Source organism: Macrobrachium rosenbergii, chromosome 41, assembly GCF_040412425.1.
Source record: "Macrobrachium rosenbergii isolate ZJJX-2024 chromosome 41, ASM4041242v1, whole genome shotgun sequence".
Lineage (NCBI taxonomy): Eukaryota > Metazoa > Arthropoda > Malacostraca > Decapoda > Palaemonidae > Macrobrachium > Macrobrachium rosenbergii.
The window spans coordinates 9,350,381-9,373,593 of NC_089781.1; the positions used below are offsets into that span (position 1 = coordinate 9,350,381).

Below are 23,213 nucleotides of genomic sequence, written 5' to 3' on the forward strand. Positions count from 1 at the left end.
GTCTCTGACCCTCCACCAAAGGTGTCAATCAGCTATATATATAACTACCAGGTAAGTTAGATGTTTAAAAATGATATTTTCATAATAAAATAAATTTTTGAACATACTTACCTGGTAGTTATATATAATTAAATTCCCACCCTCCCCCTCTAGAGACTAGGGGCATGGAAGATCTGAGGAATAGTTGGAATGGTTCCAGGTACCTGGGTAGAGGGCGCACAGGTGGTTCACCTGACTACCGATCGGCGATTGCCGCGAGTTTTGAAATTCTGCCGTGATGTCAGGGACTTAAGCTATATGTATAACTACCAGGTAAGTATGTTCAAAAATTTATTTTATTATGAAAATATAATTTTTATTATAAAAGTATGTATACTATGATACTGAAAATGAAAAAATGTGTAGTGTGGTTTGGTTTTTAAGGTTCCCCTTTTTTGCAGCAATTTTTTTATATGCTCAGTTCATAAAAACCGGCATTGGTATTCAATACACGGCATAAATGCAGAGGTTAATAAGTAGCGATACTGTGTTTAATTTTTTGTAGTGTTTAGTTTAGATTTTATTTTCACAAACAATGGTTATTTTACATCAAATTTTGTAATGTGTAAAATCGTGTGTGTTTATATATGCCTTGTTGCTTCCCTCAAGCTTAAAACAGACATAGAATTATGTATTCCAGCTGCTCTGTAACAAGCATGATACAGTATTTAAGTTTGTTGTCATGTACTAATTATAATGGGCCTTGTTCTATTCCAGACATTAAAACCACAGCAATGAGTGCCTATGCAAATAAGAGTGGCAGGGGAATTCCCTCACAGTCTCCACCTTCAGGTATTTCTCCTGGTGGTAATACAGATTTAGCAAATCTCTTCGAATGTCCTGTTTGCTTTGACTTTGTGCTTCCACCAATTCTTCAGTGCCAGAGTGGTCATTTAGTTTGTGCAAATTGCAGGCCAAAGCTTACATGCTGTCCAACATGCAGAGGACCACTAGGTAAGTTTGTTGTCTTATGTCTGATTTCACAAGACACAGTTATGTTCTTTGTGTCCCAATACCATCATCCTGTAGTGCAGAATAAGGATAGTCTTCGTTAGTTAGAGCAAGCTTATCAAAATCCTAAGGTTTGAAATAATTGGATGTAATACCAGTAAGGATGTATGTGTTGTCTTACAGCATTGTAAATAATTTTTTTTTGTTTTACAGGCAACATCAGAAATTTAGCAATGGAGAAGGTTGCATCCACAGTTATGTTCCCATGCAAATATTCCTCTTCAGGTTGTTCTGTAACTCTCCTTCACACAGACAAAACAGAACATGAGGAGACTTGTGAGTTCCGACCATATTTATGCCCCTGTCCAGGAGCCTCTTGTAAATGGCAAGGCTCTTTAGAACAAGTAATGCCCCATCTGATGAGTGTCCATAAAAGTATTACCACACTTCAAGGTGAGTGGAATTTCAACCCTAGTAAAGGTGGACTTTTAACTTTTAGTGATGTGCATGTGTAAAAATGTATAAACTGCTGTTTTATATAGCTTTTTTGCCTCTAGAAAGACCTCATGAAGAAAGATTTAATGTTGACATAAAGGTGCTCTTAACCTTTGGAAATTTTCATGCATTCAGGACCCTCTTTCCGATGTGGATTAAATTGTACAAAATTTTCTACTTTGATAATGTGCCTACTGGGTGCATCGTAGTTTGTTTGCAGCATCCCATCACTCCCAGACTTCATAGCATTTTACCATTTAGTTTTATTTGGTCTCTTTCAACCTAACTAAAAGGTCTTCAACACTGCCATGCTCTAATTTTCACTTGTTATTGAAGAAGAGATTTTAAATTAAATAATAATAATTTCCTAGCTGGAACTGGAGTTTATATTCAAAACCAATACTGTAGTGGAAACTGTGATGTGGATGTACGGTCCTGGAATACATTAAAATGAATTGTCATAATGTAGATCCAAGGGCAGGTTATTTTTCAGGGAGAACTCTTAGCAGGTTATCCTGCTCTACCTGCCAAGGGGCCTAGGCTTTCACGTATGCATCAATCATTATGTTGATGCAATTCCTTTGGGGGTTGTTCCTACTGGTTTCATTAGTGTAGAACTGAAGTTCATGAAAACCGTATAGTGTCTGTTTGAAATTTAAAAAACAGTTTGATTTTTCTCTTTGTTTTACACCTCAGTAATTTACATGGATAATATTCAAATCTGTGTGTTAACGGTGTCTCCTATGTGCATACTGGTTACACACATGATGTCCTTAAGAGAGAACACCAACATTGCTGCAGATTTATTGTTCCTTCAGAAATAAAACAACACCATTGTCTTTTACTTAGGAGTATTCCCCAGAGTGAGCTGAAAGTAGTTGTTGGAACTTAGCAACAATGGGGTTAATTGGAAGTTGGCATGTGAGTCAGGGGCGGTCCCCCATCACCTGTCTTGATGTCTGTTGCAGGACAAAATGATTAGAAAATGTGTTGGTTTGCTTGAAGGGTTATGATAATTCAGTAGTACTTCACTGCGAGGTGGTAGTGCCCAGACAGTTCATTGACTAGGGATAAGAGCTTTTATAGTTTTTTTTTTTTTCAGAGAGTATATTTGCCAACAAACAATGCTGGTCTATTCTTGCCAGCTAAGAGGCAGTCGTCCAGCCCTAGGTGTAAATGTAAATGTGCAGCTGAAACTAGATTCCTTGGTGTAATATTTTTTAATCAATTTACTTGAAATCTGCTGCTTAATTTAAAAACCAATTGTATAGAATTGAAATAAAGCAGTGATGCTACCACAAAAGACTAATATGCAGTTTTCATGTTTTTCATATCTGCCTTTCTTCATAGACTGAAAGGACCAAATTTTATTCATAATTCAGGAGTCCATATAATTGCAAGAGCTTTTAGGTTTTCCCCCCACGGAGTGTGTGTGTTGGTAGTTGAACTCCGTTTCCAGGCTGTTTTGGTTCAAAGTTCATAGGTTTCAAAGACTTTAATTCACTAACTAGCCTGGTTCATAGAAATACAGTAAACTTTCTGTAACATAGAGATCACAGGTAAATGACACACTCATTCTTCTTAGGCTTGGCAAGATTATTATGAAGGTGAATCTGTCTATCACAATTGTGTTGGTATGAATCTGTCGATCATAAGTGTGTTTCTACCTGTTATTCGCCAGCCTTGGCCAAGCAACGGGACGCTAAAATGGCTGACAGTAATATAAAATAAACTGAGAGGAAAATGGAAACAAGAAGATCACTAACCTTTGGTACTCTTTTTGGTCAAGTTACTGCAAAGTGTAATTATACTCAGTTAACGATTAATTACATTTACTCATGAATTAATAACAGTAGTTTACAAATTAATGCTAGGGACAGACGTTAATAATAATAAATGAGCTGTTATTATAAAGATTCGGCAATGCTGTAAAAGATGAAATTCCTCGTCGCACGTGGATGGGTCCAGACGACGAATGCAAGGGCGAGCTGAGATTTTCCTTGGTCACTCACAATAAAGGCATCCTTCTGGAAGAGAGATGTGTCAGATTAACTATAGAATTGTCGAGAATTGAAGCCCTAATACCATGCAGTTAAAATGATAAGGATTCCCTAACTAACAACGTGACCACGAATGGTACAGCCAGACGAAACTCATTTATATTGCAATTTTCACTAATGGGAATTAGGCAAGCATGTAAACGATGGTGGCAGGCTGAGAAAAGGATTGGCTAGGGGAACAAAGGGAGGGTTTACTGATGAATGGAGAGAAATACGCGTGGTGAATCATGGGAGAGACTTGGTCGTGAGGGATTCGTTAACAAAAGTCAAGAAATACTTCAGCAGGAGGAAAAACTGGCCTCCAAAATACTTGAGGCGTAGGCTTACTGTAGGAGTCCAAAGCAACAATCCAGTAAATGGGTATCCTGAAATGAGGCCTGTCACACATGGGGCAGGGGTTGGCGGACCTGTGGAGTGGTCGTGCGAGAACAAGGGACGTCTACCCGTTACCAGAGCCAAAACACTTGTGAGAGTGAACCCGCGCACACACAGCCAAGCTTGGGAGTCCAGAGCACCTCAGGTTCCAATATGGCTGCCTTAGGTAGCTACTTCCAGGCTTTGCAGCAGCTCTCTCGCAGCAAAGTGGAACATGAGACATTTAGGCAGCAGAGGAGGAAGGATACTAAAAGGACAAAATGAAAGAAATACGCCATGTGGGCAGCCATTTGCACTTCGTTTGCATGGGGGCAGCCATTTTATGAGTGAGGGGTTAACCTTGAACATAAAATAGCCCCCTATATTAGTAGACATTTTGTCCTTAACAGGCCGAAAGGTCTGCAAGAACAGGATTATCCTGAGCGAATGTAAGTTACTTTAATTTAAGAAGTGGTTTTGGCTGGCTGGCCATCTAAGTATACTCTCATACATAGAATAACATGGCACTGCTAATGCTAAGGACATGTGCTTGTGCTTATTTAAACGAAGTACTTAAGGCCTACAAAGTTGAACTAAAAGAATTTCACGCAGACGCAAGCTAGTGCAGCGCTGTACGTTAACTCTAGGCTACTAATTAAATGCAACATAAAACACTTCAGAGGTAGTACAAAAATTTACATAAAAACACCCATACTTAATGCTAAGAATAATGTACCTACATTTGTTTAAGGAATGCACTTTCTGTGGGGGGTTGACTAAATAGAATAAATCTATTACTGAAGGAATGCCCCACAAAACTCAGCTAACGCAACACTATCAAAGCGATAACCTAGCTCACAGGTGAGCGATATACAGTCGACCCCAGTATTCGTGGGGGATGCATACCGCTAACCCCCCACCAGTAGCTCAAGTCTGCGAATACTTAAAACCCCTCTAAAAATGCTACAGTTGCCTATTTTGATAGTTCAAAACACCAAAAAACCCTCTAAAAATGCTTATAACTGAATATTTTAATAGTTTTATCAAAAAGTGCATTTAGTCAAAATTATATGAAAATACAGTAATTTGTGAATATTTATCTATGAAAAAGCTGCGAATAGGCGAATTTTCCACGAATAATGTGTACATATGTTCGACAGAGAAATCCCCAAATAGGTGAAGCCGCGAATCCTCAGCTGCGAATAGGTGCGGGTCCATTGCATCCCCACAATAAAAGAACATGTTATTTATAAGTGGGAATGATAAGCTGCATCCCAAACTTTAGTAATAGTAATAAAAATAAGGTTAAATATGATAGAACTGGGTATCTCAATTGAGTATTTCACAAGTAAGCAAATAAAATACTTCAACATGGGTATGCTGGAATGCAATAAAATACATATGGAGCTAGGACATTTCGTCAGCTGTGGGCTAAAGAACAGATGTAGCGCAGTACAAAATAAATTCTTTTAATACAACAATACTGATTAAAAGTAGGAGCCAACCCTAGACATCCTTTCTGTATCAAGGGCTAGGATTGCTCTATTAAGGCACTGTACAGTTATACATTTATGAGTGCCATGAGAGCTCAATGGCTCTTATAGGGCTAGGAGAGCACCTGTGCTATGTTATTATTCGAATTTCAAGTGCTTGACCTACCAGCTGTAGCACTGGAGGCTTAGCCCCTTGATGCGGGTAGCCTTCCAATTACTTCTCCTGGGAAGTGCTGGAATTGTAGTTTCTGAGTGGAGCCAATGAAGTTTCTTTAAGGGAATGGTGTGCTTCATCTCTGTTATTTTTTCCTCAGGATCAACTGTGGGAATACTTCCTGGATTTACTTGTGGCTCTCTCCCTTCTAAATCGCCCTTAGGCTTGGATATCTCAGAAGGAACCGGTGGCACTGGAGGCTATGCCAGCCACTGCCCTGGCTGCTGTGACAACCTCGACAGTGGTAGTGCCAGGTGCCAACAATCACTGCCACCTGCTGTCGCAGTTCTGGGATCTCATCTCTGCGATCAGCTCAGGTCTTAGTCCAGCATCTACCAGAGTCTTATCCTGTGGGGACCTGGAAGAAGAGGAAGAGTTCGTTATGGGTGCAAGAGGCTTGCATGCTGTAAGACCTCCTGAAGGGAGATTGAGTTCATGCTCTGGCACTGGCACTACGGCAGGCTCAGGCACAGGAGTTGAGGTAGGGAACGGCTCAACGTCTGCGATGTATGGAGTACTTCCCTGATCAGTACATTCACTTGGCACTGGCAATGTCTTGACGGCAGGGCGGGAAGAATCATCTGCTCCTGACGGAGGCTGGGAGGGAACTGGATCCCCTGAAGGGAGATTGGAAGAGGGTTCAGGCATTAGCTCTGTGTTAGGCCCCCCAAGTCTTGGCACTGGCTCTTCATCCGGCCAGAGCGTACTGATCCAGCTGAAATCTATTTTATCTGGCTCTGGGTTGGAAGGCTGTGCCAAATCTGAGTTAGGCGCATGCATAGATCTTAGGCTAGGCACTAGCTCGTTTGTTGGGGGTGAAGGTGGTGCAGGTGTTGCTCTGGCTTTTTGCCAGAGTAGAGCATGTCGATCCAGCTGCAGTCTAGGTCATCCAGCAATGGAGGTGGTCCCGTCCATGGAAGGTAACCCTCTGGGAGGTCACGGCCGAGGATGATGTGGTAATACTCGTGAATAATCTCCACCACCCTTAGGTGGCACTGTTGTGTTACTTGGAGCATTTTCACCAGTAAGAGGACTGTGGGAATAATTCTTGTGGTGCCATTCACCCACTCGAAGGTCATTCCTTCATCCTTTCTGACTTGGGTACCCTCGGGTAGTGCATGCTGCACAGTTATAGAAACTTTGGCCTCTATAATGGCCGGGGGGGGGTTTACCCACCAACATGCATCTGGGGAGTAGTCATCCAGGATGGCGACCCAGGTTTTGGCCTCCTCCAGGTTGGTCTGTAGGGAGTCATGGAAGTAATCATTTGCAGATTTGGGAGGAGATGTAACAGACCTAGTGGGACACTGGTGGGAATTCTTGGAATGCCCATGCACTCTACACAAGGTGCAGAACTTCCTCATCATTCTCTTGGAAGGAGCCCAGCCCTTGGGCTGTGGGTTTGGGGTAGGAGCAGGCAGTGGCACTGGGTCTGGAGGAAGATTGAGATCGGGCTCAGGAAAGAGGTAAAGAGGTGAGACTTAAAGGCCTGTCCTAAGAGTAGCTCTAGGTCGTCAGGAAGGACATCCACTACCCCAAAGGTACTAATCCTGTGTTGGGGTGTGGTTACCCTCAAACAGACAGCCAGGATTTTTGTCCTTCGCTCATCTACATTTTCATAAATTATCGTCTTATTAGGGTGGATGCGGACCTGATCCGGTACCTGGTCTGTATGTATGAGTGATATCATGTTGTGGGGGTCATGGCAGACTTGGACCCATCGACCTCCATCATAACCTCTGGGAGGTGCCACAATGATAGGCCCCTAAACATGTATCAAGCCACTCTTCCATCCCTGCTTTTTTCATGAACACGTAACAGCACTCCAGTATAGCTGCCCTCTGTTCTATCCGTGTGTAGAAAGCAATTGCTTCCTCATAGGTGACCATTTTGGCTAAGTTGCTAGAGTTTGGATATTGCAACTACTCTAGATGATAGACTTGTTGTGGAGGAGTTAGCAGTGCAAAAGTGGCACTGTATTGAAAGGCATTGCCTTTAGGCTGTGGATTATAGGCACATGTAAATGAATAATGAGTAGCTGTGCAAACAGTTGCATGGAATGGAAATGGCACTGAACTAGGAAGAGGATATGCAAAATAAGGAAGTGAGCCTGCTTAGTTTACACTTGTAAGGCAAAGTGGTTTCGAAGAATTAATAATGTGGGACTCCACAGGATTGGCACACAAGTGCAGATGGTATAAAATGTGTGGCTTGTCTACACATAAATTGGGGCGGCACAGGTAAACGTACTAGACGCTACCTAGGGCACACTGAAGGTGCAAATGGCATAGGCTAAGTATGTACAAAGGTAAATGACTGCACTAGGCACTAGCTATGGTGTACATGAAGCACAACTAACATAGATTAAGATAAATGCACTAGGCACAAATAAAATTTGAGGATTAACACAATGCACGGGTCATAGCCTACCATGCAGTGTGATTATTTGGAACACGATGCACCGGTCAAAACCTACAAGTGCCAGGGTATAAGTATTGTAACATGTTGCATGGGTCAAAGCCTACGAGTGCAGGGGTGTTATTACAACACATGCAAGGGTCAAAGCCTACAAATGCGAAGGTGTAATTATTTGGACTCATAGCATGGGTCAAAGTCTACAATGCAAGGGTATGATTACTGTAACACAAAGCACGGGTCGAAACATACAAATGCGAAGGTATAATTATGTGAATTTGCTTAACCCATTAGCGCTGACTGGACGTATTTTACGTCGACAAAAGTTGTCTGTCGGGTGCCAAGTGGACGTAAAATATGTTGACTACGAAGTTTTTTTTTAAATATTTGCAGAAAAATACTTACAGGCCTCGTTTGCAAAAAATTTAAAATCATGCGCCTTGAGGGATGCTGGGAGTTCATGGATCCCTCTGTTGTTTTGCTTACAAGAGTGACCCAGCTGCACATGCACGAATTTCTTTCTTATCCCAAAAGAAAGCATCAGCTAACTCTGCTGAAAATCTCAGAAATTCTTTAGTCACTTTGTCGTAATTTTTGCACCGTTTTCCATTAGCCTATACATAAAGTTTTATATGTGAAAATGTGCACAATTTCATGTAAAATACAAAAAAAAAATAACTCATGGTTGTAGCTTTTATCAATTTTGACATAATTTCATATAAATCACAATAAGTGCCAAATTTTCAACCTTTGGTCAACTTTGACTCAACCGAAATGGTCGAAAAATGCAATTGTAAGGTAAAACTCTTACATTCTAGTAATATTCAATCATTTACCTTCATTTTGCAACAAACGAGAAATCTCTAGCACAATATTTCGATTTATGGTGAATTTTTGAAAAAAACTTTTTCCTTACGTCCACGTGCGCTGACTCTGCTGAAAATCTCAGAAATTCTTTAGTCACTTTGTCGCAGTTTTTGCACCATTTTATATTAGCCGTTACATAACATTTTATATATGAAAATGTGCACAATTTCATGTAGAATACAACAAAAAATAATTCATGGTTGTAGCTTTTATCAGTTTTGAAATATTTTCATATAAATCATGGTAAGTGCCAAAATTTCAACCTTCGGTCAACTTTGACTCGACCAAAATGGTCGAAAATGCAATTGTAAACTAAAACTCTTACATTCTAGTAATATTCAATCATTTACCTTCATTTTGCAACAAACGAGAAGTCTCTAGCACAATATTTCGATATATGGTGAATTTTGAAAAAACTTTATCCTTACCTCCGCATACACTAACTGCTGAAAATCTCAGAATTTCTTTAGTCACTTTGTCGTAATTTTTGCACAGTTTTATATTAGCCGTTACATAAAGTTTTATATATGAAAATGTGTGCAATTTCATGTAGAATACAACAAAAAATAATTCATGGTGGTAGCTTTTATCAGTTTTGAAATATTTTCATATAAATCACGGTAAGTGCCAAAATTTCAACCTTCGGTCAACTTTGACTCGACCGAAATGGTCGAAAAATGCAGTTGTAAGCTAAAACTCTTACATTCTAGTAATACTGTATTCAGTCATTTATCTTCATTTTGCAACAAACGAGAAGTCTAGCACAATATTTCGATCTATGGTGAATTTTTGAAAAAAACTTTTTCCTTACGTCCGCACATGCTAACTCTGCTGAAAATCTCAGAAATTCTTTAGTCACTTTGTCGTAATTTTTGCACCGTTTTATATTAGCCATTACATAACGTTTTATATATGGAAATGTGCGCAATTTCATGTAGAATACAACAAAAATAATTCATGGTTGTAGCTTTTATCAGTTGAAATATTTTAATATAAATCACGGTAAGTGCCAAAATTTCAACCTTCGGTCAACTTTGACTCGACTGAAATGGTCGAAAATGCAATTGTAAGGTAAAACTCTTACATTCTAGTAATATTCAATCATTTACCTTCATTTTTCAACAAACGAGAAGTCTCTAGCACAATATTTCGATTTATGGTGAATTTTTGAAAAAAACTTTCGTTACTTCTGCACGCGCTAACTCTGCTGAAAATCTCAGATATTCTTTAGTCACTGTTTCGTAATTTTTGCACCATTTTATATTAGCCGTTACATAATGTTTTATATATGAAAATGTGCGCAATTTCATGTAGAATACAACAAAAAATAATTCATGGTTGTAGCTTTTATCAGTTTTGAAGTATTTTCATATAAATCATGGTAAGTGCTAAAATTTCAACCTTCGGTCAACTTTGACTCGACTGAAATGGTCGAAAATGCAATTGTAAGCTAAAACTCCTACATTCTAGTAATATTCAATCATTTACCTTCATTTTGCAACAAACTGGAAGTCTCTAGCACAATATTTCGATTTATGGTGAATTTTTGAAAAAAACTTTTTCCTTACCTCTGCGTGGGCTAACTCTGCTGAAAATCTCAGAATTTCTTTAGTCACTTTTTCGTAATTTTTGCACCATTTTATATTAGCTGTTACATAACGTTTTATATATGAAAATGTGTGCAATTTCATGTAGAATACAACAAAAAATAACTCATGGTTGTAGCTTTAATCAGTTTTGAAATATTTTCATATAAATCACGATAAGTGCCGAAATTTCAACCTTCGGCCAACTTTGACTCGACCGAAATGGTTGAAAAATGCAATTGTAAGCTAAAACACTTACATTCTAGTAATATTCAATGATTTACCTTCATTTTGCAACAAACGGGAAGTCTCTAGCACAGTATTTCGATTTATGGTGAATTTTTGAAAAAAACTTTTTTTTACGTCCGCACGTTACGAATTCATGCATCATTTTGTGATATTTTCTCTGTGGTGCTTTGATCGTTTTACAATTTGTTATATACCAAAATCATCGCAATTTAGTGTACAATACAACGAAAAAAAATAGCTCATTACCTTTAACCGTTTTGCTCACAGCGCGATATGTATACAATTATGGATGAAATTTTTTTCGCGCTGTCATATATTCCAATATTTATATATGATAATGATATTTTTGTTCATTTATGATGGTTGCATACTAAACTTCAGGCAGTGAGAAAAAAAGGAGCCAAAAATGAACTCTTAATCTTAAAAACTAAGCGTGCTGTGATTTTTTGAAAAAACTTTCTTTCCGCTTCGGTGCTAACTCCCAAACCCCGCCGGCATACGGCAGACACTTTTGTAAATAGAGGCTCGGCGTTTAAGGTTTAACCTGCCCACGGACATGATGGTAACAAGAGCAGAGGTGGTTCCATCTGAACAGAGTGAAATTAATCAAAGGCACATTCAGTGCAACAAAAGGCACCACAAGGGTGTACTGTGCTAGTAACACAAAGTAAAAGGGGCATGTAGGTGCAAAGTTGAGGTACAATAAGTACAGATAGATGTGTAAGGACACAAGAATTGAGTAGCACATAAGTTCGATTAGTTTAAGGAGTACAGGGCAGTTAATATGCAAATTTATAATATATATATATAGGACTTAGTAGCCCAGTAAAAGGCTTGCTGTACTTTAAGTTGATAGGTTAGCAACACAAGGGTTGGATAGGCTAAGCATTTAGTCTGAGAAGATAAAATTCTGGAAAGGATTGCTCAGTAAAATCGATATAATGTAATACCTACATCCCCCTCTGATGGGCTAAATAATCTAGCGGGGTGGAAAACAACATCTAACACCCTAGGTCGTTTTTAAGAAAACAGCAGTAACGTTCCCTAGCGAATTATATATGACTATCCCACTAAAATTGAAAACAAAATATAAATATCATGCCAAAATTTAACTCCTATCAATGAGAAAATTTTTCTTTCGAGACTGAAGCTCATGAAAAATGGTTTTGTTATGATGCAAGTTTTGTGTTGTTATGAAATAATGCTCGTCTGAACGCTCAACCCTAGCAAATAAATGCTAACTTTGCAAGCCTGTGCCCTATTTAAAATTATAGTATGCAAGAACAGCCTAACAATGTAGCCACATACAAAACATCTGGCTCAGTGAAAATTAGAAATTTACCTTGCTGAAACTGCGTAGGGTTCAGACACAAAATCAAGCTCTAGCCATTGGCTTTCTACTGACCTTACGCGGGCTAAGACAGACTGCCCTTTGTTTACTTGAACACGCGCTTGGCTAAAATGGGCTAACTTTCCTAAATCGTGCAGTGAAACTGATTTTACTTTATAAATCAGAGTGGAGCCATGCCATTGCTATGATGTGCTAAGGTTTGCTAACCTGAGCGACGCAGATTTTAAGTGCTTATCACTCATGACTGGAATCTCAGCTTGTGTTTTTGTTTTTAATGTATGCACACGTTTTTCTTGGGGAATTTCTACAATTGTCAATCTTAAGCAAGGTCACTGGTGTTACTTGCCAGCCTTGGCCAGTGGAACGCTATAAAATGGCTGACAGTATTACAAAAAAACCAGAGTACTACTCTTTTAAGTCAAGTTACTACAAGGCATAATTATACTCAACAATTAATTACATTTACTCAAGAATTGATAACAATAGTTTACAAATTAATACTAGGGGCACATGTGAATAATAATAAATGAGCAGTGATTATAAAGAGTCAGCAGTGCCCTAAAAGATGAAATTCCTTGTCGCACGTGGATGGGTCCAGACGATGAATGCAAGGGCGAGCTGAGATTTTTCTTGGTCCTTCATGATAAAGGCATCCCTCTGGAAGAGAGGTGACGAGTGAACCATAGGATTGGCAAGAACTGAAGCCCTAATGCCAAGCAATTGAAATGATAAGGATTCTGTAACTAACAATGTGCCCATGAGTGGCACAGCTAATTGTAACTCACTTATATTGCAATTGTCACAAATTGGAATTAGACTAGCATGCAAATGATAGGTGGCAGGCTGAGAAAAGGATCGACTAGGGGAACAAAGGGAGGGTTTACTGATGAATGGAGAGAGAGAAATACACGTGGTGGATTATAAGAGAGACTTGGGGGGGAGTTCGTTAACAAAAGTCAAGAAATACTTCAGTAGAAGGAAAAACAGGCTGCCAAAATACTTGTCTTAGGTTTACCATCGGAGTCCAAAGCAACGATCCAGTATATGGGTATCCTGAACTGAGGCCTGTCTTACATGGGGCAGGGGTTGGCAGACCTGTGGAATGGTCAAGTGGGAACAAGGGACATTTGCTCGCTACCAGAGCTAAAACACTTGTGAGAGTGAACCCAGGTTCACGCAGTTGAGCTTGGGAGGCCAGGGTGCCTCAGGGTCCAATATGGCTGCTGCTTCAGGTAGCTACTTCCAATATTTGCAGTGGCTCTCTTGCAGCAACCTGGAACATGGGACATTTGGGTGCCTTAGGAGGAAGGATACAGGAAGGACAAAGTGAGAGAAATATGCTATGTGGGCAGTCATTTGCACTTCATTTGCTTTGGGGGCGGCCATTTTATGAGCGAGGGTTAACCCTGCACATAAAACTACCTGAGCATTTGACTTTACCTCCGTGGAAGATACAGTCGTCCCTCACCATATCTCGGTTCACTTATAGCGGTCTCAATGCATTACAGATTTTTTAATGTAATATATCTAAATTTGTATCGCGGATTTTTCGCTATATTGTGGGATTTTGTGGTATTTATTATTTTTTTGTGGCAAAATAAGCATTTTCTAGCCTAAAATTTTTATTTTCATTACTAAATGCATTTTTTGATAAAAAAAAAGATTTAGTAATTTTCAAATATTAATATTAATGTAAACAGTAAAAAATATATGGAATGCTAAACTAAAATCCCACAAACTCTCAAAACAGCTTACCAATGTACATAAACACCCCACTTCAACCCCTCTCTCTCTCTCTCTCTCTCTCTCTCTCTCTCTCTCTCTCTCTCTCTCTCTCTCTCTCTCTCTCTCTCTCTCTCTGTATACAATCTTTTAATGAAAAAACAGCAAAATCTCTATAAAACTTTATTGCACTTACAGAATAAACTATATTATCTATTGTTATCGTAATATATGTATAAGAAAACCGTTGTCCCGATATGCTGTAGGTACATGTTGCCATATTTTTTTTTTTCTCTACTGAACCGTGCTTCAGTACAAGTTTAGTAGTAGACTCTACTGTATGATTATCACACATATACTGTAATAGTACACCAGAGAATATTTTATCACTTTTGATCTTTCATTTCTAATCACTGTAAAAATATTTAAAATCCGAATTTCATACGTAAGCAACTCAAGGTTACTGTATACTCTCTCGTCCCCAGTTTGTCAAATCAAGACTTAGTCTCATCCCAAGCTACTGTGCTGAGACTTTGTTTATACATAGTAAACACCAGTTCTCTCTCTCTCTCTCTCTCTCTCTCTCTCTCTCTCTCTCTCTCTCTCTCTTTATACATAGTAAACACCAGTCTCTCTCTCTCTCTCTCTCTCTCTCTCTCTCTCTTCTCTCTCTCTCTCTCTCTCTCTCTCTCTCTCTCTCTCTCTCTCTCTCTCTCTCTCTCTCTCAATGAAATATTAATTACTGTATCAAACTTTTATGTACAAAATTAAAAATAATTCTCTTAATAAATTTGTTTCTTTTAGCAACAAAAAATGGTTTTCTAATTCTTTTGGTAGTAGCGAGCAGCTTCAGTCGGCTGATTCTCAGAATGTAAACAATACAAATGTGGAATGATAATTTTTTTTATGTATATTACGATGATAACAGATCAAAATAGTAATACAGTATACTAAATGGATTTTGTAAGGCGGTCCCCGGTTAATGGTGGGCTCGGTTAATGGCCATCCGGTTTTACGGCAATTTTCGGCGCTGAAAATTGCCGATTTCTGCTTGTCGCTGCCGATAATTGGGTATTGGCACCAATACATACCTAACAGAGGTGCTGGTAACTGAAAATCAGCCCTTTTCAGTGCTGATAAGCCCCGGAAATTGCTGATTTTCAATTAGCACCGATTTTCGGTTATCATCACACCCTCAGAACGGAACCCCCGCCGATAACCGGGGACTGCCTGTATTAATATGTTTATATTAATGTTAATATATGAAAATTAGTAAATCATTGTAACATGTACTACATACACAAGAGAATTTTTATCACTGTTGATGCTCTGTTCCATGAACTGTTGCTTAGGTTCAAGAGTGTAGAAAGTCTTTAAGTGCTTATGAAGTGTTTATAACAGTGTGGGAAAGGTTCATAAGAGTGTGGGAAGGGTTTATAAAGCCTTAAAATATATGCGTATACAGTAAATAATAAAATAAATATAAGGTCCCTACTTTGCGGATTTTTGCTTATCGCGGGGGGTTCTAGAACCTAACCCCTGTGTTAGGCGAGGGATGACTGTACTAGGTATGACGTATTGATGTTAATTATTAAGAGTTATAATAAATCAAGATCTAATACTTTACAGGTAGTCCCTGGGTTACGATGGGTCCGGCTTATGACGTTCCAAGGTTACGACGCTTTTCAAATATATTCATCAGAAATTATTTCCCGGTTTACAATGCATGTTCCGGGGTTAAGACACTTACGATACCAATCCTACGGAAGAAATATGGCTCGAAAACGGCAGAATAATAAAAATTTGCAGGTGTTTTTGATGAAAACTCAATTAAAATGCAGTTTACATCATTTTCAGTGCACCCAAAGCATTAAAAGTAAGGTTTTCTTTGGATTTTTTTCCATTTTTGATGATTTTTCGGCTTACAACGGGCCGTAGGAACGGAACCCCTGTAGTAAAACGGGGACAGCTTGTATATACTCTTTAAGAACAAACCCTTTGGACCAGCCCTGTAAGAGTTTGACATTTTTAAAAAATAATTGTAAAGCATAGCATGGAAGCAATAATCCAGTATATACTGGTGGTTCCAGGTCTGATGCTAGGCAATGGATATCAGGACTTTTTCCAAATGTTGAGGGCTGTGGTTCCTTAATGGCTTTACCATTTTTGATAAAGCTTTATGGTATTCTAGTAGTGGATAAAGAAATTTTGGTATGTAAAAGTAAAATTTTCATTTTTTATTAATTACTGTAGGCTTTGAGTATAGGCAGTCCCCAGTTAATGGCGGGCTCGGTTAACAGTGATTCGGTTTTATGGGGCTTGTCTAGTGATGAAAATCGGCAATTTTCGCCGCCAAAAATTGCCGATTTCTGATTATCGGCAACGATAATCGGGTATTGGCGCCTATACATACCTAATACAGGCGCCGATAACCCCCGAAAATTGCTGAAATAGCGCCGAAATCGCCAATTTTCGGTTAGCAGCAATTTTTGGTTATCATCACACCCTCAGAAACAGAGCCCCGCCGATAACTGGGGACTGCCTGTATGTTTTAGAACATAGAGATTTTACAGCGCTGAATTTATTTATTTGAAGGACGGGTAACCAGCTTCTGTTGGGTAACAGTGCACTCAGGGGTAGTTGGAAAAGGCAAAGAATGTAATTTTACACTTTAGGATGATTGCAGCTTTCATGGAAGTATGGTTGGTAATGACCTGAAGTTGGTGGGAATTACATGGAAGACACCCCAATGGAGGTCAGTGAGAGACCAAAACATTGGGAGACTGCTCTTTTCTGTATTAAGAATCAGCCATACTGTATTTATATGACTCATGGATTTTAGTGGAGGCTGCAAAACCCCCACATTGTGATAAGTGCATGGGCCCCATGACTATTTGGCACTTCCTGATTGAGTGCATTGGTTTGGGACCCTCCATATATATTTCAATTTAGAGGGCTGGGATGAGGAGGACCATTACTCTCTCTATAATTCTATGGAATGATGTATTGTCACAAACTGGGTGGTATGTTTGGATTTGTTGAGAAGCTGCCTGTTTGCAAAAAAAGAAATTTATTCTTAATTTTATTTTTGATACAAAAAATTGTAGATATTTAGTATAAATGGATGGTTTATTGATTACATATATCTGGAATTGCTTAAGGACATTGTATAGCAAATAAATGGTTTACAACGTCAATAATCCTTCTTGTTATGCCAGTCTACAGAAACTAACCAGTCAATCATTTTATATTTTACAATGATTCCTACTCATTAACCCAATAAATTTGTAGTAGACAAGTATAATGATTCCTACTCAATAAATTTATGGCAAATATTCTTCCTACCATAGTGAGGAAGAAGCTCATTTGAATGGCAAAACTCATGCACATTAAACATTTTTGCTAAATAAATTGTTGTTAGTTCAGTTTGAAAGGTTTGCTGTCTGTTGCATTTGCAGATTTAAGTACTTGCTAATGGATGGTTTCTGTGTCAAGAAAAGTAATGCGTAGAAAATAAACATTTTTTCACCTTTGAAAATGACCAAGCCACTGGTTATACAGCATACTAAAGATAGAAGGATGGAGTCTCCATTATTTGGCATTTCGAGAGAGATTTTAGTTTGGTTGAGTTTTGTAAGTCTTGCATGCTAAGGAAGAAGGAAACTTTACCAAAATTAAAGATAGGTTTGATTAAAGCTTTTATTTGTATGACAGGTGAAGACATCGTTTTTTTGGCAACAGACATAAACTTACCAGGTGCAGTAGATTGGGTTATGATGCAGAGCTGTTTTGGTCATCATTTTATGTTAGTACTCGAGAAGCAAGAAAAATTTGATGGTCATCAGCAGTTTTTTGCAATTGTTCAACTTATAGGATCAAGAAAACAAGCAGAAAATTTTGCATATAGGTAAGTTGTAAAGTTTTTCATGAAATTTGTCCTATTTTTTGTTTTCACTGTATAATTATTTTAGCGGATTAATTATTTGGTTTTTGTGCTTAAGTAAATTAAAACATCATAAGGTTCACTGGGACTAGTTTTTTAAACTTAAGAATTCATATAAAAACCAGACCTAAGACTTATGTGCTAGTATAGATGAAGAGGTTATAACTTTACAAAATAAACTAAGCAGTTGTTGATGATTAAGCAGGTTCTTCCCAGGTTAAAGACATTTCTTCCTTGAGTGTCATTGCGTTTATTCATCCTCTGAAGTTTCATGGTATCAGTTTCACCTTGTATGAAAGAACTTATTCTTTATAAAACAGGTCCACCTATAATAAGCATTAAAACTCATAACAAGCAGTGGCAAAAAATTTTTACCAAATATTGATGCAAACAAAATAATTTTGATTTGCAAAATTACTGAAAAATCCACAAGAATAAACAGATGTCCCCAGAATCAAAATAAGGAAAACGGATATACAAGTCTCGCAGGAAAGGTGAAAGAAAAATTCAAAGACACTGAGGTTTCATCTATTTTTCAAGACATGTTACAGTGATCGTGTTCTGAGAAAAAGATGAAAGCTTGTCTTCGAATTTTCTTTTCACCTTTCCTGAGAGCCCTTGTATATATTTATATCCCACAGGACCATTATAGTATTGGATGAAAATGAAATACTGAACACAAATGGGTAACCTCTGCAACACAGCTGTGGCAGTTATTTGGGATGAATCTTACCTGCTGTTAAAGATAGCTTATATCTCCTCATCGATAGGCGAGCCAGCATTCAAACAAAAGATCACATAGCTGACCTGGAAGACTGCCTAGTTCACCTGTTCTCCACCAGGCGTGTTTTGAATGTTCTACCTGTTGTCAGAATTCTCCATGCTGCCATTATGTATAGGTGCTTGTTGGTATTTATGGTTTTGCTGTTTGCTGCTTTCACAGCACAGTACTGCACTTTTATTTTTCCTTGGATGTCTTCCACTGGAAGCAAGGCCAAGAACATCAGGTTCTGTAGGAATGATCACTACACTAGCAGGATCTTGATTTTTTTAGGAGATACACAGTGCCGGCTGCAATGGTATAAAGTGTCATCTTGTGAATAGATGTGAGGAAGTAGGGATTTTTGAAGGACTTTTTGCTTAAGTTCGTTAGTATAGGAAGAGAAGGAAGCACATAGATTGCGAAAGCAATTTGTTAGGTCAGGTTATCAACCTGTCATTTCTCCCCCTTCTCCAGGTCCTTCATCTGTAGTTATCCATACTCAAGTCTAGGCTTTTCCTTTGTTAATGCTTTAGTTAGTACTGAGACTTCCTTTTCAGCTCTGCCTTCCACCCCTTTCAGTTCAGGAAAAGTGTATTGAGAAGTTAAAACAAGGTGTAAAGTTTATTTTAGAGTCAGTAAAACGGTTTTGACTGAATTTATGTTGGGGAACCATGCCGGTCCCCCCTATTAGTGAGCAATCATTTTCATGTTCTTTCCCTGTAAGAAATATGGTGTTGGCTCTCTCACCCATCTGAAGCCCGAGCCTAGGACTGCCTTGTGACAATTTGGAGAGTCTACTGTCAGAGAACTGGGTCAATTCTTGGGATGATGTGGTTCTGTGCCCATCTTCACCTGTTTCTTGTTTTCACACTCTGAGTCTCATTTAATATGTTTCCATCTAGTAATGAGGCTGTTGGCACCAATAGGACTAATGATGTAGGTACTGTATAGACAGTGTTATTAATATGTCTAGTGAGTTGTTCTAATTCTGATGTAATTTTGACCGAAATGATTGTTAAATCATTCTCTTCTTCCTCTATTTCTCATTCTTAATCCTCGTGTGATATTCCTTTCAATCTTGGAAATGCACCTGTTTGCTTTTTACATGCTGTTTCTTTGGCTGTTAGTGAGTCTCTTCATTCTGCCTCTGTTAATGTTTCTCTTTCCAATCTACCATGGTTACAGAATCTTCTGTTGTTTCTAAGGTAGATGCTGTTTTAGCTGCTTTGCTTTCAAAAGATATGTCTGGGAATGCTCTTAATTGGGTTGAGTCATGTTTGGACAAGGGGATGGGTCAGGTGTTGCTATCACTCCTCTTCCCTCCTCCCTCAACCTTCCTCCCCCAACCTCTCCCATTGTCTTTACACCTCATCTTGTGTTGACTTAGGAGAGCAGCTGCAGATTTGCTTTTTCTTCAGTTTCCCCTTCCATTGAGTCGGAGATTTGTTGCAAGGAGTCAGCTGCTGTCGCCCTGATGTCTCCTCTGGTGGGAGAGGAATTTGCATCGGAGTCTCTTCACTTTTTAGGTATTTGCTGGAGAGTAGCGCTTCACTTTATCTTCTTTTAGTGGAGGAAAGAGGTTCTGTAGAGACTAGGTCTCTAGTATGTCATTGCCTATTAGTCTCTGAAGAAACCCAAGCATTCTCCTTCAGTTAAATGAGATTTCTAATACTTTGGCACACAAAGCTTCTTTCAAGTCTGCAAGCTGTTGTCTTTCTGGTTTTTTGAAGTCATTGAGAGCCACTTCTTATGATGCAGGGACGTTATTGGTGTTTCAACTGTCTTTGGTCGACGATTCTGACATATTTGCTTGTCTAGATCCTTTGAAGAGACTTGCTCTAGAGACTTTCAAGGTTCTTTTAGTCCAAGTCTCTTTTTAGAATTATTATAGCTGTATCTTTTGTTGAGCTTTTGCTCGGTACAATTGCTGCCTCTCTGTACCAACTTAGGTAATTTGTGGTGCTTTCAGGTATCAAAGCATGGGAGGAGTCATTAGATTTTTTGCTTGGCTGGACAAGGCTATTTTGGACACAGCAGTCGTATAGTCTCATGCTTTTGCTAACTTTGTTTTGAGGAAGAGAGAACAATTGTGTTCCTATCTTTTATCTAAGGTCTCTCCTGAGAAGATGGCAGCAGTTTTGGTTCCCCTTTGCCTCACCTTCTTAATCTGATTCTTTTTAAGCCAGTTCTCAAATCAGGCATGAAAAGGCCTACTCCTCTTCCTTTGGTCCTCCAGTCAAGATTCGTTCTTCCTCGTCTCAAGACTTGTCTTCGGCTGCAAAGACCTTTCATAAATCCACATCAGGTTTTAGTAAGAGTAAAGTTGCTAAGATTATTAGGAAGAAATTAAGTTTTCTCTTCTTATATTCTCGTAGGAGGCAGATTGCAGGCCTTTTGGCATGTTTGGAGAGACTTAAGGGCAGAACATTGGGCGGTGGAGGTACTGAATGAGGGCTTTCTGTCTCCTCCTGCAACATCTTTTCCTATAGCTTTTGCATTGCATCTTCACCAGCCCGAGAAGTATCTGGTACTTCAGAAAGCAGTGATATCATTATTAGAGAAGAATGTAATTGGGCAGGTGTCAGGAAAGTCCCTGGAGTTTTACAAACAACTTTTTCTGGTGCCAAAGGTGTCCAGAGGTTGGCGCCCAGTGCTAGATGTGTAGACATGCAGGACGCATATATCCACATTCCAATAAATCCTTAGTCACACAAGTTCCTTCGTTTTGTATTTGCAGGGAGTGCATTTCAGTTCAAGGTGCTTTTGTTTCGGGCTATGTACAGTGCCTCAGGTATTCACAAGGATTTTGGCACTAGTAGGGGCATGGTGTTACCTTGTAGGTGTCACCTTATAGGAGTAAGAATTCTTCTTTACTTTATTCGACTGGTTAATGTTGGCCAACTCTTTCAACGGAATTCTCAGAGCCAAGGATCTGTTACTCTTTTTGGCTGAGTCACTGGGCATCATGATCAATTTTCAGAAGTCTGCCATGATTCCAACTCAGTCTATTCTCTATATGGGGACAAGGATAGACTCGCAGTTTTCAGGCTTTTCCATCTGAGAAATGAGTAGACAACAACTTATTGCATCTCGGAGAATTTTGGCCCTTAAGGAAGCTCCCCGTTAGAAAGTAGCTTGTTCTTTTGGGACACATGGCATCTCAAGAAAAATTTGTTAGATTAGTGAAAGGAAGGTGGGACAGGAAGTCTGCTCATTTATTCTCGGTCTCATTAAGTCTTTGAGAGATGTTAGCATGATGGAAGGATCATCGAAGACTGCTGACAGGATCATCCGTAGGAGTAAAGAACCCAAACCTCACCTTATTTTCAGATCCTTCAATGACAGATTGGGGAGTGTACCTGGGCACCTAGAGAAGTCTGGGATATGGTTGTCACAAGAGAGAGAGTTGCACATAAACAACCTGGAATTGTTAGCTGTATGGAAGCCTGCTTCAGTGCGAACACTGGCCAAAGACAAGATCATAGCAGTGTTGCCAGACAATACAACCTCTTTAGTGTATGTCAGGAACCAGGGCGGCATGAGGGCAGTGACAAAGTTTCAAATTACTTATATGGGCTGAATTCAGGAACATTGTTTTGATTCCACAGTTCTTTCCAGGGAAGGACAATGTTCTGGCAGATCAGTTGAGCAAGAAAGGACAAGTCTTGCCCACAGAGTAGTTGTTAAATCCGATCCGCAAGTCTGTCTCTCACTATGGTGTCTGTGGGGAGTGCCAGATGTGGACTACCAGTGTATTGTTCTCCATGCCAGGACCTCAGACGTGGGCAGTGGATGCATTTCTTCAGGACTGGTCCAGCCTGGATGCTTATGCTTTTCCCCCATTGCAGTAGTAAGGAAAGTGCTGAACAAGTTTTGGGAAGCAAAGAATTGCAGAATGACTTGTAGTGCCTTGATGGCATCAGAGAGGGTGGTTTCAGATCTGGCACTTTCGGTAGATCTCTCTCAAATTCTTCCATTAAGGAAGGATCTACTCAGACAACTGAATTCCATGTGGTTCCACCAAAGCCTCCACATGCTATACTTAACTGCTTGAAGACTCTCAACTGTCTGATCTGAGCAAGGGGGTTTTCTAAGGTATCTCAGAAATCTATCCTTAAATCGTTGACTGCGATTGGCAATGCTGTGAAACGGCCCAATGGGCGTTCTCTTTAAACCCTCATAAAATCAGTAACCAGCTAGCTATTGCGTGAGAGTTGTTATGGTGTATCCCTAAGGTAAGCCTGTCTTAATTAAGTTTTACGTAATATGGACATAATAGATGTGGTCATATGGCTCATGTCACCAAAACTATTAGAGACAGTTCTGCACTGTGGATGTTCAAATGGTCTTCAGTGTGACTCTAAAAGGCACACAGCCTGAATGATTGATGGCATGGTCAAGAAAAAATGTGTAGAATTTCAATATATTGTTATTTTATAACAGATTTATTAGTCTCATGTATGTACATGCACACACACACATAAATATATATATATATATATATATGTATATATATATATATATATATATATATATATATATATATATATATATATATATATATATATATATACATTATATACATATATATATATATATATATATATATATATATATATATATATATATATATATATATATATATATATATATATATATATATATATATATATATATATATATATATAAAACCTTTGTATGTTTTCATGTG

The 23,213-nt window shown here is 38.8% G+C and overlaps 1 protein-coding gene across 3 annotated transcripts in view; it reads left to right on the top strand.

The window, feature by feature from the left end:
- The first annotated feature begins 734 nt into the window (after positions 1 to 734).
- Positions 735 to 23,213, top strand: part of LOC136826621 (E3 ubiquitin-protein ligase Siah1-like) — a 50,169-nt gene continuing 27,690 nt past the window's right edge. For all 3 annotated transcript variants that reach the window (XR_010849672.1, XM_067083912.1, XM_067083911.1), the window contains exons 1-3: positions 735 to 993; positions 1,204 to 1,443; positions 17,511 to 17,703. Coding sequence is in view for 2 of the 3 variants with exons in the window: in XM_067083912.1 (XP_066940013.1) it covers positions 774 to 993; positions 1,204 to 1,443; positions 17,511 to 17,703 (653 nt within the window). In the remaining variant the exon portion in view is untranslated. The remainder of the gene's footprint in view (positions 994 to 1,203; positions 1,444 to 17,510; positions 17,704 to 23,213) is intronic.